The sequence below is a fragment of the Erigeron canadensis genome, chromosome 6, assembly GCF_010389155.1.
Source record: "Erigeron canadensis isolate Cc75 chromosome 6, C_canadensis_v1, whole genome shotgun sequence".
Classification (NCBI taxonomy): Eukaryota; Viridiplantae; Streptophyta; class Magnoliopsida; order Asterales; family Asteraceae; genus Erigeron; species Erigeron canadensis.
In genome coordinates, this window is record NC_057766.1 from 40,236,493 (window position 1) to 40,249,956 (window position 13,464).

Consider the following 13,464-nt stretch of genomic DNA (forward strand, 5'->3'; position numbering starts at 1 on the left):
CTTTACCCAGCGTGTCTGAATTTGACATGTACTAAATACCCATTGATGTATCTAAAACTAATTTTGCATCACCCACTATCAAGTGCAAAAGATCAAAGTGCATCATATACCCCATTGAAACATCAATACAGTTTAAGAACTGTTGCAACGATCACGACAACATAAGAGTCACTTAGATCAGAAACTTCACAAGTAATATTGAACAAAAAGCTTTAGCAGGTTAATCAGCTTGTACCAGTAAACATCATATGTGATGACTGATAACCACAAAACAAATTAAGCTGGCTGGTTGTTGCCTTTTGGATATTTGTCAGTAGTCTACATAGCTAATACAAGATATCTTGGTTGGTTTCAACATGCCTTGGAGAAATGTAGTTCCATTGTGGTGAAGCTAAAGGTCAAAAGAGTCATTGCTACTTTATACGCATTGCTTGAAGTCGATACCTATCCAAATCCGCATCCAGGTCTTTAGCTGATACTGTTTGTGGACGACTACAACCCTTGCCAGATCCTTGATTCCCCTTATTACCACCACGCTCTTGCCCTCTTCCGACAATTCTTTTACCTTGGAAGCTGTGTTCAAACACAAAGTTTATCAAGGCTATAAATTGTGTCAAATCAAAACATAGATACAAATGAGACATCTGCTAAATACTATTTGTAACACACCAAAAAGTTACCCTTTGATGGTTTACCCAGCCCACCATCTTGTCACTTATATTTCCAAATTTTGCACTGCCAAGTGCCAACCAATAACTCATCTAAGCTATCAAGTTCATGTAATGATGCAAGCCACATATCCCCCTTTAATCATCCCATCATAGTTTAAACATAGTGGCAGGCATCAAAATAATCAATTTTAGATTAGGAACTCCACGATTAAAGTTGAACACAAAGTTTTCAGTAACTTAACCAGCATGTGCTAGTAACCATCATATGTAATGACCACACAGCAAAAGTAAGTAAACTGTCTATTGCCTTCTGTTTGTAGCAGTTTTATGAGTTATAACTAAGATACAAAAAATCTCAGTTGGTTTAAACATGTCCTAAAAATGGCATATAAAAGTCAAAAGTGACATTCCTAATGTTATATCCATTGCTTGTAGCCCATACCTTTCCAAATCGGCATCCAAGTCTTTAGCTGATATTTTCTCTGGACGGCCCCTACCAGTACCATGATTCCCATTATTACCACCACGCTCTTGCCCTCTTCCAACAATTCTACCTTGAAGGCTGTTCAATCACAAAGTTCATTAGGACGAATAGATACACAACGACGTTTTGTAGAATCAATTACTTAAAAACAATGTGGCAATACGGTGCCTGTTGGGATAGGTAAACAGGTAACTTACATTACAGATCGAAGCAAAACGTTCTGTCCAACACTAGCACATTTTTTTTTGTATAAATAGTGTTGCAGATATGATTAACAAAAATACTTTACTTTAAAATAAATAATTTGATGAATAAAATGATTTTGAAAGGTTTTCTGTATTAGATATACATTGACTTTTGGTCAATTTTCTTTTAAGATAACTTTATTAATTTTAATTTAACACGTTTGATCCATTGGAGATATAACATAACTAAAATGAACACAATTCAATACATGAGCCGACATTGCAACTTCTAAAAAAACATAAGTAGGTCACACGAAGGTAACAATTATTCAATATCCTACTAGGGATAAGGTTGTACAGAGTGAAGAGAATTAAACTAGCTTCCTAGCTCTGAAATGATATTATAGAGTGGAGGGGCTTATTACTAATGTGATTATTATTTCCAATAACAGAAAATTTGAACCTTCCAGGAGCGTTGGTAGGATTATTTCCCACTATGCTGTTTTGCATTGGAGGAATGGGAACAGGGGTCAAGATGTTTACTCCAACCAATTCAAGAACCATTGGTTGTCCATCAAGTTGTACATTGTTATATCTCTTCATTGCCGCAACAGCATCTGTCTGCCGCATATAGACAACCTCTGCAGTTCCCTGTTAAAAAACCATTTTTTAAGACACCTATAAATACTAAAATGTTCGCTAGAGGTGCCAATTTCAACCCCTTACTTTTAAATGAGTGGATCCAGGTTATACTTCTTCTCTAATAGGACAAACAGGTATAACGTAAACATTTATCAACTAACATGGGTCACATGGACAAAGGTCGCCAAATGTGAACTTTGAATGCACAAAGCCTCCTAAATCATTTTACATTAGAAGGTGGGCTATTATTGAATTATAAAGATCCGTAGAATTCACAATAACTATTTATGAAACAGTAAAATGTTTCGGACAAAAAAGTGTTTGGGATCAATCCAATCTGGCTTGTTTCAATCTGTCCAAAAGAATATCTGTTTTGGGATGTTGCCCAACCCACCCATTTTTTCACCACCATCTGCAAATAGATTCTGACATCTTATTCTATACTACCTTTGATCTTCCGCTTTTATCATAATGAACTGAGTAACGTTTCAATTCACCAACATCTGAAAACAGCACCTGCAAATGGTTTACATTAGTATAATGATTAATATTTGGTGCCTTAAGGTTCTTCTGAAGAGGAAAGTACCCAATGGGACCTTGAAAGACAGTTTACAGACAATAACATCACTTGACTACTTGTCTACTTGCATATAATTTTGCATCAAAACAAATAATTTTAAAACATATATATACAAGAAAAACAATTCTGTTGAATATGATACTTTGACGTGATAGAATCTCTGGGATAGTATATACATGTCTATCGTGGAAACCTTTGGGAGAAAAAAATCATATGTTTCTTACATTTGCATAGTTACAAGTGAATAAAGTAAATCACATATTGCCATGCTACAACCACACATCTTTCACAGCTATCTGCAGCACATTTCCACCACTGATCTACAGCTTACGTTACACGGATTTTGTTTACATGTTTCAGCCTCCAGGTAAAAGTGTACAAGACAAGTGTTAACTATTTCCCTCCTCGAAAACAAAACAAACTAAGCATCCATATGCTAAGGAAACAGAGCATAACTTGTTTTTGTAAATTTGTTTCATTCTTGTAAATTTGCCACTTCTAACAGTAATAAACCGAACGCAAGTTCACTATATATATGTTTTTTAGACGTCTTAAATGTTTTTTTTTTCTTAAGATTAAATCACTATGTAAATACACCAATCAAATCTTGTAATTTTTAAACTAAAGAAATTAACGATCTATATGATTTTTTGGTCGATGAATGTTATCCGAAACCAAATTTTAGTGAAAAAAAGTTTTGATTAATAATACGGTTTTAATATTTGTTTGGTTTAGATTTTTAGTGGGTTTGGTTTGTTATTTTTTTTAAACCGCCCTTTTCGACCCGGGACCATTATGACCCGGACCCGTTTTGACCCGGTCCATTTTGACCCGTTTTTAAAATTACCCGTATTGACCCGAACCCGTTTTCACCCCGACCCGACCCTTACATTTTGCCACCTCTAAGTATAATATATCCCTATATAATAATAGTCCTCAAACTTGTTTCATGTTATCGTTTTAAAGAAAAAATATATTAAAGGGTAACATCAATAGAACAAAGTTATGGTGAAGAGCAGCCAGCTTGGGCTAAACCTCATGACTTTCCATTTAGATTAGTGGTATTACTGGCCTTGGAATGCACGTGGTAGAGAATGACTTTTCAAATTTTTGTGTAAACAAAAATATAGCCAGATATTACGATCATGAACAGTTAAAAAAAATCATTTGTCTCCACAAATCCACATGCATGGTTGTAGAGTTTTAGATTCAATCTAAAGACATGACTGGTAAACTTACATATATGAAATCAAAGCATGTGAGATAACATCATAAAATGAGAATTGCATGAAGCCATGAGTTAATCACTTAATCAAAATGATCCCAGACTGACACAGAGTTTGTTTAACATTTCGATAAAGAGGTATACCTGAATGCAAATTACAGGTGTGGCATGTTGGAAATCCCTAAAGTATATATGTATATAAACGTGTCTTTTTATCTGAAACCATTAGTTAAACTTTGACACAAAATAGCTTAGTAAACTTGTAAATAAAAAATAGTCCAACTAATTATCATCTTACATGTGGAAAGATACCTGTCCAGCAGAAACGGAACTTAATGAATCCATTACCACCCATTATATCAACAATTAAGCCATAACCATTTAATAGTGTTTAAATCAACCATAACATGCCGTGCCAGATTTAATAAGAATTGAAGATTTTCATAGCAGAGAGAAAAAGATAGCATGTGTTGTATCTAAAACAAAAATGTCTTTACAAAGAAAACCACACTTTAGACATGTCACGAAAGTTGGACTTAGTAATAAGTAATGCTTTATCTTAGGAGATATAATAATATCCATCTTCTACTTGTAATTAGTTGTATATATGAAAACAAAAGTTACTTTTCAATTATAACAGCTAAAAAAAACAGGAAGCTCCAAGTCCAAACACTTATTTCAGTAACTCCCAATTGCTCCAAACTAACATCATTCAACTGGCCTCACTTCCTTTCGTTAGCACCTTTTTCTTTGTTTTAATTTTTCCAAAATTGAAAGACATCGTTATTAGCTAAACTTGAACTACCCTAAACTATCGTTCTGAACTTCTGCTACCTGTCTTCTAGCATGCATAACACCACTATACAAACAAGAAGAAGTTTCCTTTTTTTTTTTTTTTTTCCAAAACTCACAAGGCAACATTAAGGCAATTTTTCACAATTTATTCATCTAAATCCACCTAATCTGTGCCTTGACCTAATTATCTTATTTCACCCCTCAAGTCAAAACAGAACAAAAACCAAAAACCTCACACCATGTAAGATAAATACAGTATACAAGTGCTATAACAAAAGTAATAATCTGAAACCGATTTAATCGACACAATAATACGATTGCATAAATAAGCAGCATTATCATTATATTTATATTATATTATACCTTAATATCCTCATTAGTTACTTCATAGTGTAAATTAGAGATGTAAAGCTTTGTCCCTGCTTCAGAATTATTAGCCGTCTTCCCTCCAAGTTCTTGCACATAATAAGCCTGCCATCAAATAAAGTTTTTAATTTTATATATTACTCCCCCAATTTTCAAAATCTTAAATCTACACACACACACATGTACATAAATACATATATATATACAAACATATAACGAACTGCAGCTTTTACATTTCCTAACGCAGAGTAAATAATAGTAGTATTAAATGAAATTAAAAAAAAAAAAAAAACCTAAGAAAAAAGAGAGAACCTGAGGAGGAGCAACGTAAGGGTTGGAACGGGCGGGAAGCCGATTATCAATGCGTCGGGTCGGACCACCAGGTCCGGATTCCAAACCGCGACCGTGACCACGGCCACGTGGACGGCTGTTACCACCGCCTCTAGCAGCAGATGGTGATGGTTTAGCGACGGATTTCTTGTTATTTTTGATGATGTCATCAAGTGACATGTCCAGTGCTTCCATCATTTTCGTTCCCCGACCTCAGATTTTTTTTATTTTATTTTTTTCAATATGTTTTTGTTAGGGTTTATGTAATGTAATCTATATATAATGAAAATGAAAATGAAAATAATGGAAATAAATGGGAATTTTGATAATTTTTATTTTTGGTGGGAACATATGAGGGTTTTATCGCAGAGGTGTCAGGTTGGGGGATACGTGTAAGTATATGATTGGCTTTTAACTATCTGAAATTTTTGGACACTTTTGCCAACAGCCCAACATGATCACCCGCATTACTTTTCCAGTTTTCTTCAAGTGTCACGTAATAATTAATTGAAAATATTAATTTTTCTAACTAAATAATATAATAATTTTTTAATTATAAGATTATGACATTTAAAAAATTAAAAAGGCAAGATTAAAAAAAATAATTGGTGAATAACACATATCACATCTTTATATCTTTAAGAGAATTTTTAGGCTATTCTTAAAGAGGATTTATCATTTTTCTACTCATTCAGTTATACCCATTAATATATATGTGTGGCAATTAAAATAAATCCCATCAAAATAAATTAATTTCAATATCAATTTCATGAATATTATTTTATAAAGCATTTTGCCTTTTTTTAAAATTTCAAAAGATTTGAACTGCCTAAATTATCATCTTTTTTTATTCATTAATTTAAATATCTCTACCTTAATATACCTATAATACCATTAAATCTAAACCACTCATTTTTTTCTCTCTCCTCAAATATCAACTATTCATTTTTTTTCCTATCCTGCATAAATCATTTGGGGAAAGGTTAGGTAAAGAATGCAATATCTATCTTAGGTAAAGCAAAGGGGATTATGTAATATTCAGGAGGAGGTGATGTAAAATTCAGGGGGACCTATGTATGTTTATCAAATTCAAAGGTTTAATTTGTAACATTTTTTAAAGTGGCAGTACCTAAGCTTAAGTAATGTCTGCAGTACGGATCATTTTCCAAAATCATTTTATTCCTCTAATTTATTCAAAATCTTTTATCTCAAAAACCGTATATCGATAAATTATAAAAAAATGTATGGGTGTTCTTAAAATTTCATGCTCTTTTATTACAGATGTCATTCGATATACTTTCGATGAATTTTTAATCCGAATACGGAGCCCGTACGGTTAAGACATTTGGCTATCACACTCTATGACTTATCACCTCCTATGACCTATCACCCCACCATCTCACCGCCGCATTACGCGGGTACTATTGCTCGTTTCGTGAAATATATTCGCAATTTTATGACATTTGAACCTTGTTAAAAGTTTGTGTTTCTGTAGCTTTGATACTTTTATGGTTCTTGAATTGTGTTATGTGGTTCACAAAGTTGTTCGTTTTGTAATTCTTGGTATTGATTTTCGGTAATGTTTGTTCGTGGTTCATGGTTTGGGACCAATGATTCGAGAGGGTTCGTAGTTCTTTAACTTATAATGAGGTTCTTTTATAATGGTTAAACGAGTTTGATATATAAAAATGTATCAAAAGTAAGTGTGTCAAAACTAATCAACTTTGTTAATCTTTTACTCAAATTAATACCGTACATTGTTACGCATGCGCAAGTACTAATTGATACTTCATGTGTCTAGCACTCTAGCGCAACGATAGATCATAATTCAATCTTCAAGGTTGTATGGTTGACATTTAAGTATTTCCAATGTATTTACTAATTAGTGTAAAGATGAATATTTTTAGTAAATTCTTACACCCGAAGAACCTTGCTCCAATAATTATATTAAATCTATACATAAGATATAGTGGATAAATTTATTCTACGTTAACAGAAAAAGTAATATTTCGTTCACTAAAATCTAATTAATTGCATGATATGAACGATTATGACATACATACATACATACATATTGTATTGTATTTTTTGTTGGTTATATACCTGATCCTCCTACATACATATTTTGAAATGTGTGGATCAATTGCTTGCAACAGGGGATCTAACTTACGTTGTCTTAACCAGGTCCTCGCTAAAGAGCCCCCTCACCCTCAATACCTTGTAGGAGGAGAAACCTCCAATTAAACCTCCCAAAGGCACGACATTAAATTGAGATAAAACCATGCCCCCTTTGCACAACTCAAACCTGCTTCACTGAAGGACTTTTTGGTGAAATTCCTTTAAATGTCTTTCCCATGTCTCGAACTCGAGACCTCCAACATGTAAAGCTGGTGCTCACATACATACATCTCGTTTTTCATTAACCCAACTACACCCAGGAGTTCTCTTGGCCCCTATATCCATCATCTTCATTCTCAACCTTCTTGCATCAGCCCATCTACCCAATTGAGCATAGATACCTGATACTACCACATAGTGAGCTTGGCTTTCTGACTCTAGCTTTACAAGTTTTTCTAATGCTAACTCTGCTAGCTTCACATTACTATGCATCTGACATGCACCCAACAAACCACCCCAAACTCCGGCATCAGCTTCCATTGGCATCGACTCAATCAACTCTAAAGTCTCATCAAACAAACCAGACCTTCCTAACAAATCCACCATACAAGCATAGTGTTCTAACTTTGGGTCAATATTGTGTTTTTCTTTCATCGAGTAAAACACACTCTTTCCCTCATTAACTAGACCAGCATGTCTACAAGCAGATAACACGCTTAGAAAGGACACAGGATCAAATTCGACAAGATTATCTTGCATAAGTCTGAAGAAACCAAACGCACAATCCCCACTTCCGTTTAATGAGTATCCAGAGAGCATCACATTCCAAGAGACTGTATCTTTATACTCGATACCGTTAAAAACAGCCTCTGCTAAATCAACGCGCCCACATTTTGAATACATGTCAATTAAACTGTTCCCGATAATGGTATGAGAAAGAAAACCCATACGGATGATGGCAGCATGCAAAGAAGTGCCTTCTTTTATGGCTGCCAAATTAGCCGCTGCAGGAAGTATGCTCACAAACGTGACTAAACTAGGACGAAAGCCTACAAATTTCATTTGCTGAAATGTAGAAATTGATTCTTGACTGTACCCATGTCGCATATATGCATTAATCATGACATTCCATACTACCTGATCTTTAATTATGGTTAAATTGAATAACAGTTCAGCAGAGCAAAGGCTTTGCGTTTTAGCATACATGTCAATAAGAGCATTGTTCACATGACAATCTAATTCAAAGCCGTATTTGATAACTAACCCATGAATGCTGGTTCCAACTTTACGATTGGCTAGATGAGCCAATGCTGAAACCACTCCCACAATGGTTCCAGGGTCAGGGTGCACCTCAGCCAATCGTAACCTACCAAACATCTTCATCGCAAGATTAGGCTCCCCAATTTGAGCATACCGATTGATTAAAGCATTCCATGCCACTACCTCTTTTCGAGACATTCTTTCAAAAACAACCATAGCAGAACTGAAATCATCACATTTAGCATACATTGCCACTAGTGAAGTTTCTATGGAGATATCAGAGTCGATGTCGCGTTTAATTGAATAACAATGTAAACTCTTTCCTAGTTCTTTGGAGCATAACTCTGCACAAGCCGGAAGAACGCCAACTATGGTTACCATACTTGGTTTGAAACCCGAATACTGCATATCACGAAACAGAGAAATTGCTTCTTCATGATAACCAGATTGTGCAAACGCTGCAATAACTGCAGACCAAGCAACCATATCTTTGCCAGGAAGTTTATGAAATAAATCTTGAGCCTTTTCTAGCTCACCGCATTTTGCATACATTGTAATAAGAGGAGTAGATACACGAATATCAGAATCAAATTTGTTTCTCTTGACACATTCATGAATTGTCTTTCCCTTTTCTAAAACTCTTGTTTCACCAGCTGCTGATAAAGCACTTACTATGGATACAATATTTACATTTAACCGATTATTCTTCATCTGATCAAATAACTCCAGGACGTCGTAATGACACCCATTAAGTGCAAATCCCGCCATCATTGTACCCCAAGAAACATCATCCCGTTCTGGCATTGACTCAAAAATCTGGTAAGCAATATCTACTCTTTTACACTTAGAGTACACATCAATCAATCCATTTACAACAGAATTCGGAAAATTCCTTCTAATCACATACCCATGGACACACTTACATAACCCAACACTCGACAACTTATATATAGCTGGAAACAAATTCAACAGACTAACATCATTCACCTCGGCCCCACCACCCGTTTGCATACTCCGAAAAACCTCGACTGCCTGACCAAAATCTGAACTCTGCGACAGCCCGCCCACCATAGCATTCCACACCACAACATCTCTATCAGGCATTTTGTCAAACACTTGGCGTGCATAACCCAAGCGTCCACATTTACAATACATATTTATAAGTCCAGTTCCAATAAAAACATCGCATTCCAACCCTCTTTTAACAATCTCTTCATGAATCAAAACACCCTTTTCGATATCTAAAAGCAAAGTACAAGCTTTAAGTACAAATGTGTAAGTATACTTATCAGGCTGCACATTATTTTTAATCATATTATCATATACATATATTGATTCTTGATATTGTTTTGACATATTATGTGCTTTAATCATAGTATTACATAAAATCACACTTGGGTTTTGTGTTATATTAAAAACCAATCTAGAAAGATTGAGTTTTTTGAAAAAAGAGTAAGATTTTACGAGTTGGGTGTTTGTTGAATTGTCGTATATAAAGCCTGAAGTTATTAATTGTGTGTGTATCTGAAGAAGGTGTTTGAGGGTTTTAGTTGTGGAGATTAAGCTGATTAAATGGTGGTGATTGTTTGTAAAAAGTTGCTGTGATGAAAAAGTGGAAAAGGATTTGTTGATTGAATGTAAGGATTTTGGTGGTAAATGATTTTTGAATGTTTGAAAGTGATGGATTGGATATTTCATTATGATGGTGATGATGATTTTTGAGTTTCATAGAAGTATGATGGATTTTAATGGGTTCTGTACTTCTATGTGCATAAATAAAAAAGTCAAAGTCAACTATAAATAAACAAAGTCAAAGCCATTTTATAAAACTAAAAACACCAAACATGATGAGCTTGGAAGCATTTGATCTGCTGATTGATAATCCACTACAACGGGGACACACTCGCAAGACAGCTGGTCACTAATTAATCATATTTTCATTCCTTTCTAGTTATTATTGGGCAATTATCTGATGAAGTGTTTTATATTGCAGGCAACACATTCATATACCATCTGCTGAATTGAAGCACTTGATACAGTTGTATGCGTCGGTATATCTGGAATCCAGACGATTAACATATTGACGGAGCGACTTTGATGACATGTCTGAAGCCGACAGCACTTTCATGTAGTGACAGTTCAGACATTAGAGGTACCTGATCAGCTCACTCTTGCATGTTACACTGTCACATATATATAGTGGTTTGATTTATATGCTGGTTACTGAGCAGGGTGATAACTGATGAATGTAGTAATTTGGCCGAGTTCGGTGCTCCACTTCTTAATGTGAACTATTCATTCAGTAGTTCCTCATTCAAGCCAGGTCAGCTGAATTTATGTTCTATAACTTAAGGAGAAATGGATTAAACTGCTTTTCTTTTCCTTGTAAATGTATGTGTAAGATCTTGAATTTTGAAACTGCTTTATATTAGATATCCAATACGATCTATCTGCTTTCATTGCAAACTAATGATCACTAATTAATTAATACATTCTGTTAGGATCAATTTACATTCATTCAAATCCGGGTATAAAAGGCACACCGGTTGCAGGAAGCCATTTGTCTCCTGACATGAACCGGGCAAGTGTGTAACGCTCAGCAATCTTTGGATCTGTTATGGCTTGGTAATGTGGCCATTTGACCCTATCATCAGTAGATGAACCCGGTCCATTGTTTTTGTACTCTCCACAATAAGCAGTTTCCTTGTAGTTCCAACTATCAAGCCACCCTTGTGGATCCACCAAATCGTCAATAAAAGATTCCATGTAAATGGTCCGGGCATATGCAAACCACGGTCTTCCTAAGAAGGCTTTATCATATTGACCAATAATAGGCTTAAGATCATCTGCAGCAGTTATCTTACACCCTTGCAACATATATCCACCGCTTTCATTTAGAAACTTCCTCCCTTGAGCCGTCACCACTAACCCTCCTCCGGGCAATGGTTTTCTAAAGAAAATATCACAATCTTGGAACACTGCTAGAGCGCCGCCGAAAATGAAATCTACAGTTCCAAAGATCTGGCATTCTTTGTAAAATTGTCTCGAATGGTGAGTAAGAAGTGTGTCTTGGTAGCCTTCAATGCTGCAACGGTACAAGACTGATTGGTCAGACCCTGATAGAAACGCTAATGCTTGTCCATTCTCTGGCCCAGCCGTGTTCCTGAACGTCATGTCTGTAGCGATAAATCCACGACCATACACCGCTGCGATCCCAAAGATTACTATATTTATTACAGGTACACAATCAAATCAAAAGTCTCTAAGAAACTCTGTTTTTTTCTTACTATATAAATCCTTTTTTTACTATAAATTTTGAAATGCATTTATTATAAATGACTTACTTCTCCTCAACTAAATTAATACCTTGTTTTCTTCTAATTAATTCAGTAATTAAATTGCGAGGAACTTACTAAAAGTTGCGGAATCCTTCAAGTCACCAGCCTTTGCTGTTAGCAGCGTATCACCACCAGCATGCCGGTCACCGGTGATGATGGTTTTATTTATTCCATCACCAAACATCTTAATATACTTTACTGCATTTGGAATATCAACGTGTTCTTCATAGACCCCAGCCTTAACATAAATCACATACCTCTTTGATCGTCTCCCACCATACCCTGCAGCATCTACAGCATCTTGAATTGTTTTAAAATCTCCCGAACCATCTTGAGCCACTACAGCATTTGGTTTCTCTTCTTTCATAGGCAACCGATTGATGAGCTCCTCACTACAGTTCCAGTGAACAAAACTGGGTGTATCATGATGAGTATCATTAGCAACACTGATAGCCAAAGAGTTGAGAATCAGTTGTGTCAAGTTGGTAGAAAGTAATGGTAGCATGCTTTCGGTCTTATGAATCAACTCGAAACCTTTTTCACACAAGTTGATATAGGCTAAACCGGCACTAAGCCATGTTTGGGCATCAAGTAGAGTGGGCTGGCCGAGGGTTTTGTCTAGAACCGTGTTAAGTGTGAACACAATCCCGTCAAAGTAGTCAACGCAACTACCCCATAAGCTTTTTCCTGGAACATTTGGGTACTTGGACTCGATCTCCTGGGCTAGTTTTAGAACCACTTGTGCTTCCTCAATGGCCGCTTGTACGGTCGTGTCTAGGAATTGGTCTAAAGTTAAGGTGGCGTTAGAAGTGTTTCGTTGGGCCACATAGTGATCGCATGTTTGGTAGTGTGGGGTTCGAGTGCACCATCCGTTTATGGTGCTATTGGTGGTGGTTTCCGATGAGCAACACACGATGAATGTGATGAGGAAGCATATGAAGAGGACAAACTTCATAGTCATATCAGTGTTTGGATTTACTGAGTCATGTAATTCTTGAAATGGTATATATATAATGTCATATCTAAGTGACAATTAATGTCAATTGATTGTACTTTTTACATTTTATATTGAACTCATTAATAATTAGTCTGTATGTACATAAATACAGTATGTAAAAGGGAACTTACCTTACAAAATCTTTGCATTTTCACTACCCATCCTAAAGTTGATGCAACTCTCTGTAAAACATCTCCCCTGCCTTTTTTCGTTTAATAACTTGTACAAGATAACTAACTTCGTATACTATCCATAACTTTTATAATCTAAGCTTTCTTATAAGCTTCTAGCAATCATACATTGTAACTGTTCTTATAAAGAAAATAGAGTAATGCATATACTTTAGATGACTGAAATTAAGAGTACATTTAGTGATACATATGTAGACAAGGAATTGTTATGACAGACAACACTATAATTTATTACAATTATAGTAACAATGTTGCAAATCTATATAACATATATCATTCACA

General features: G+C 35.3%; 3 protein-coding genes across 3 annotated transcripts; all 3 read right to left on the reverse strand.

The window, feature by feature from the left end:
• Positions 1-198: 198 nt before the first annotated feature.
• On the reverse strand, positions 199-5,566 carry LOC122603815 (THO complex subunit 4A-like). The gene is made up of 6 exons (XM_043776635.1): positions 5,261-5,566; positions 4,946-5,053; positions 2,430-2,498; positions 1,804-1,991; positions 1,114-1,233; positions 199-573 (listed from the first exon to the last, which is right to left on the reverse strand). The coding sequence occupies exons 1-6, from the start codon at positions 5,474-5,476 to the stop codon at positions 414-416; spliced, it is 861 nt and encodes a 286-aa protein (XP_043632570.1). The 5' UTR covers positions 5,477-5,566; the 3' UTR covers positions 199-413.
• A 1,640-nt stretch (positions 5,567-7,206) lies between these two features.
• Positions 7,207-10,354, reverse strand: LOC122604886 (pentatricopeptide repeat-containing protein At2g39620). Its single transcript, XM_043777748.1, has one exon. It carries the CDS (start codon positions 10,352-10,354, stop codon positions 7,673-7,675), a length of 2,682 nt encoding a protein of 893 aa, XP_043633683.1. The 3' UTR covers positions 7,207-7,672.
• Positions 10,355-11,158: 804 nt separating this feature from the next.
• On the reverse strand, positions 11,159-12,955 carry LOC122604887 (pectinesterase-like). The gene is made up of 2 exons (XM_043777749.1): positions 12,070-12,955; positions 11,159-11,862 (listed from the first exon to the last, which is right to left on the reverse strand). Exons 1-2 carry the CDS (start codon positions 12,953-12,955, stop codon positions 11,171-11,173), a joined length of 1,578 nt encoding a protein of 525 aa, XP_043633684.1. The 3' UTR covers positions 11,159-11,170.
• Positions 12,956-13,464: the final 509 nt, after the last annotated feature.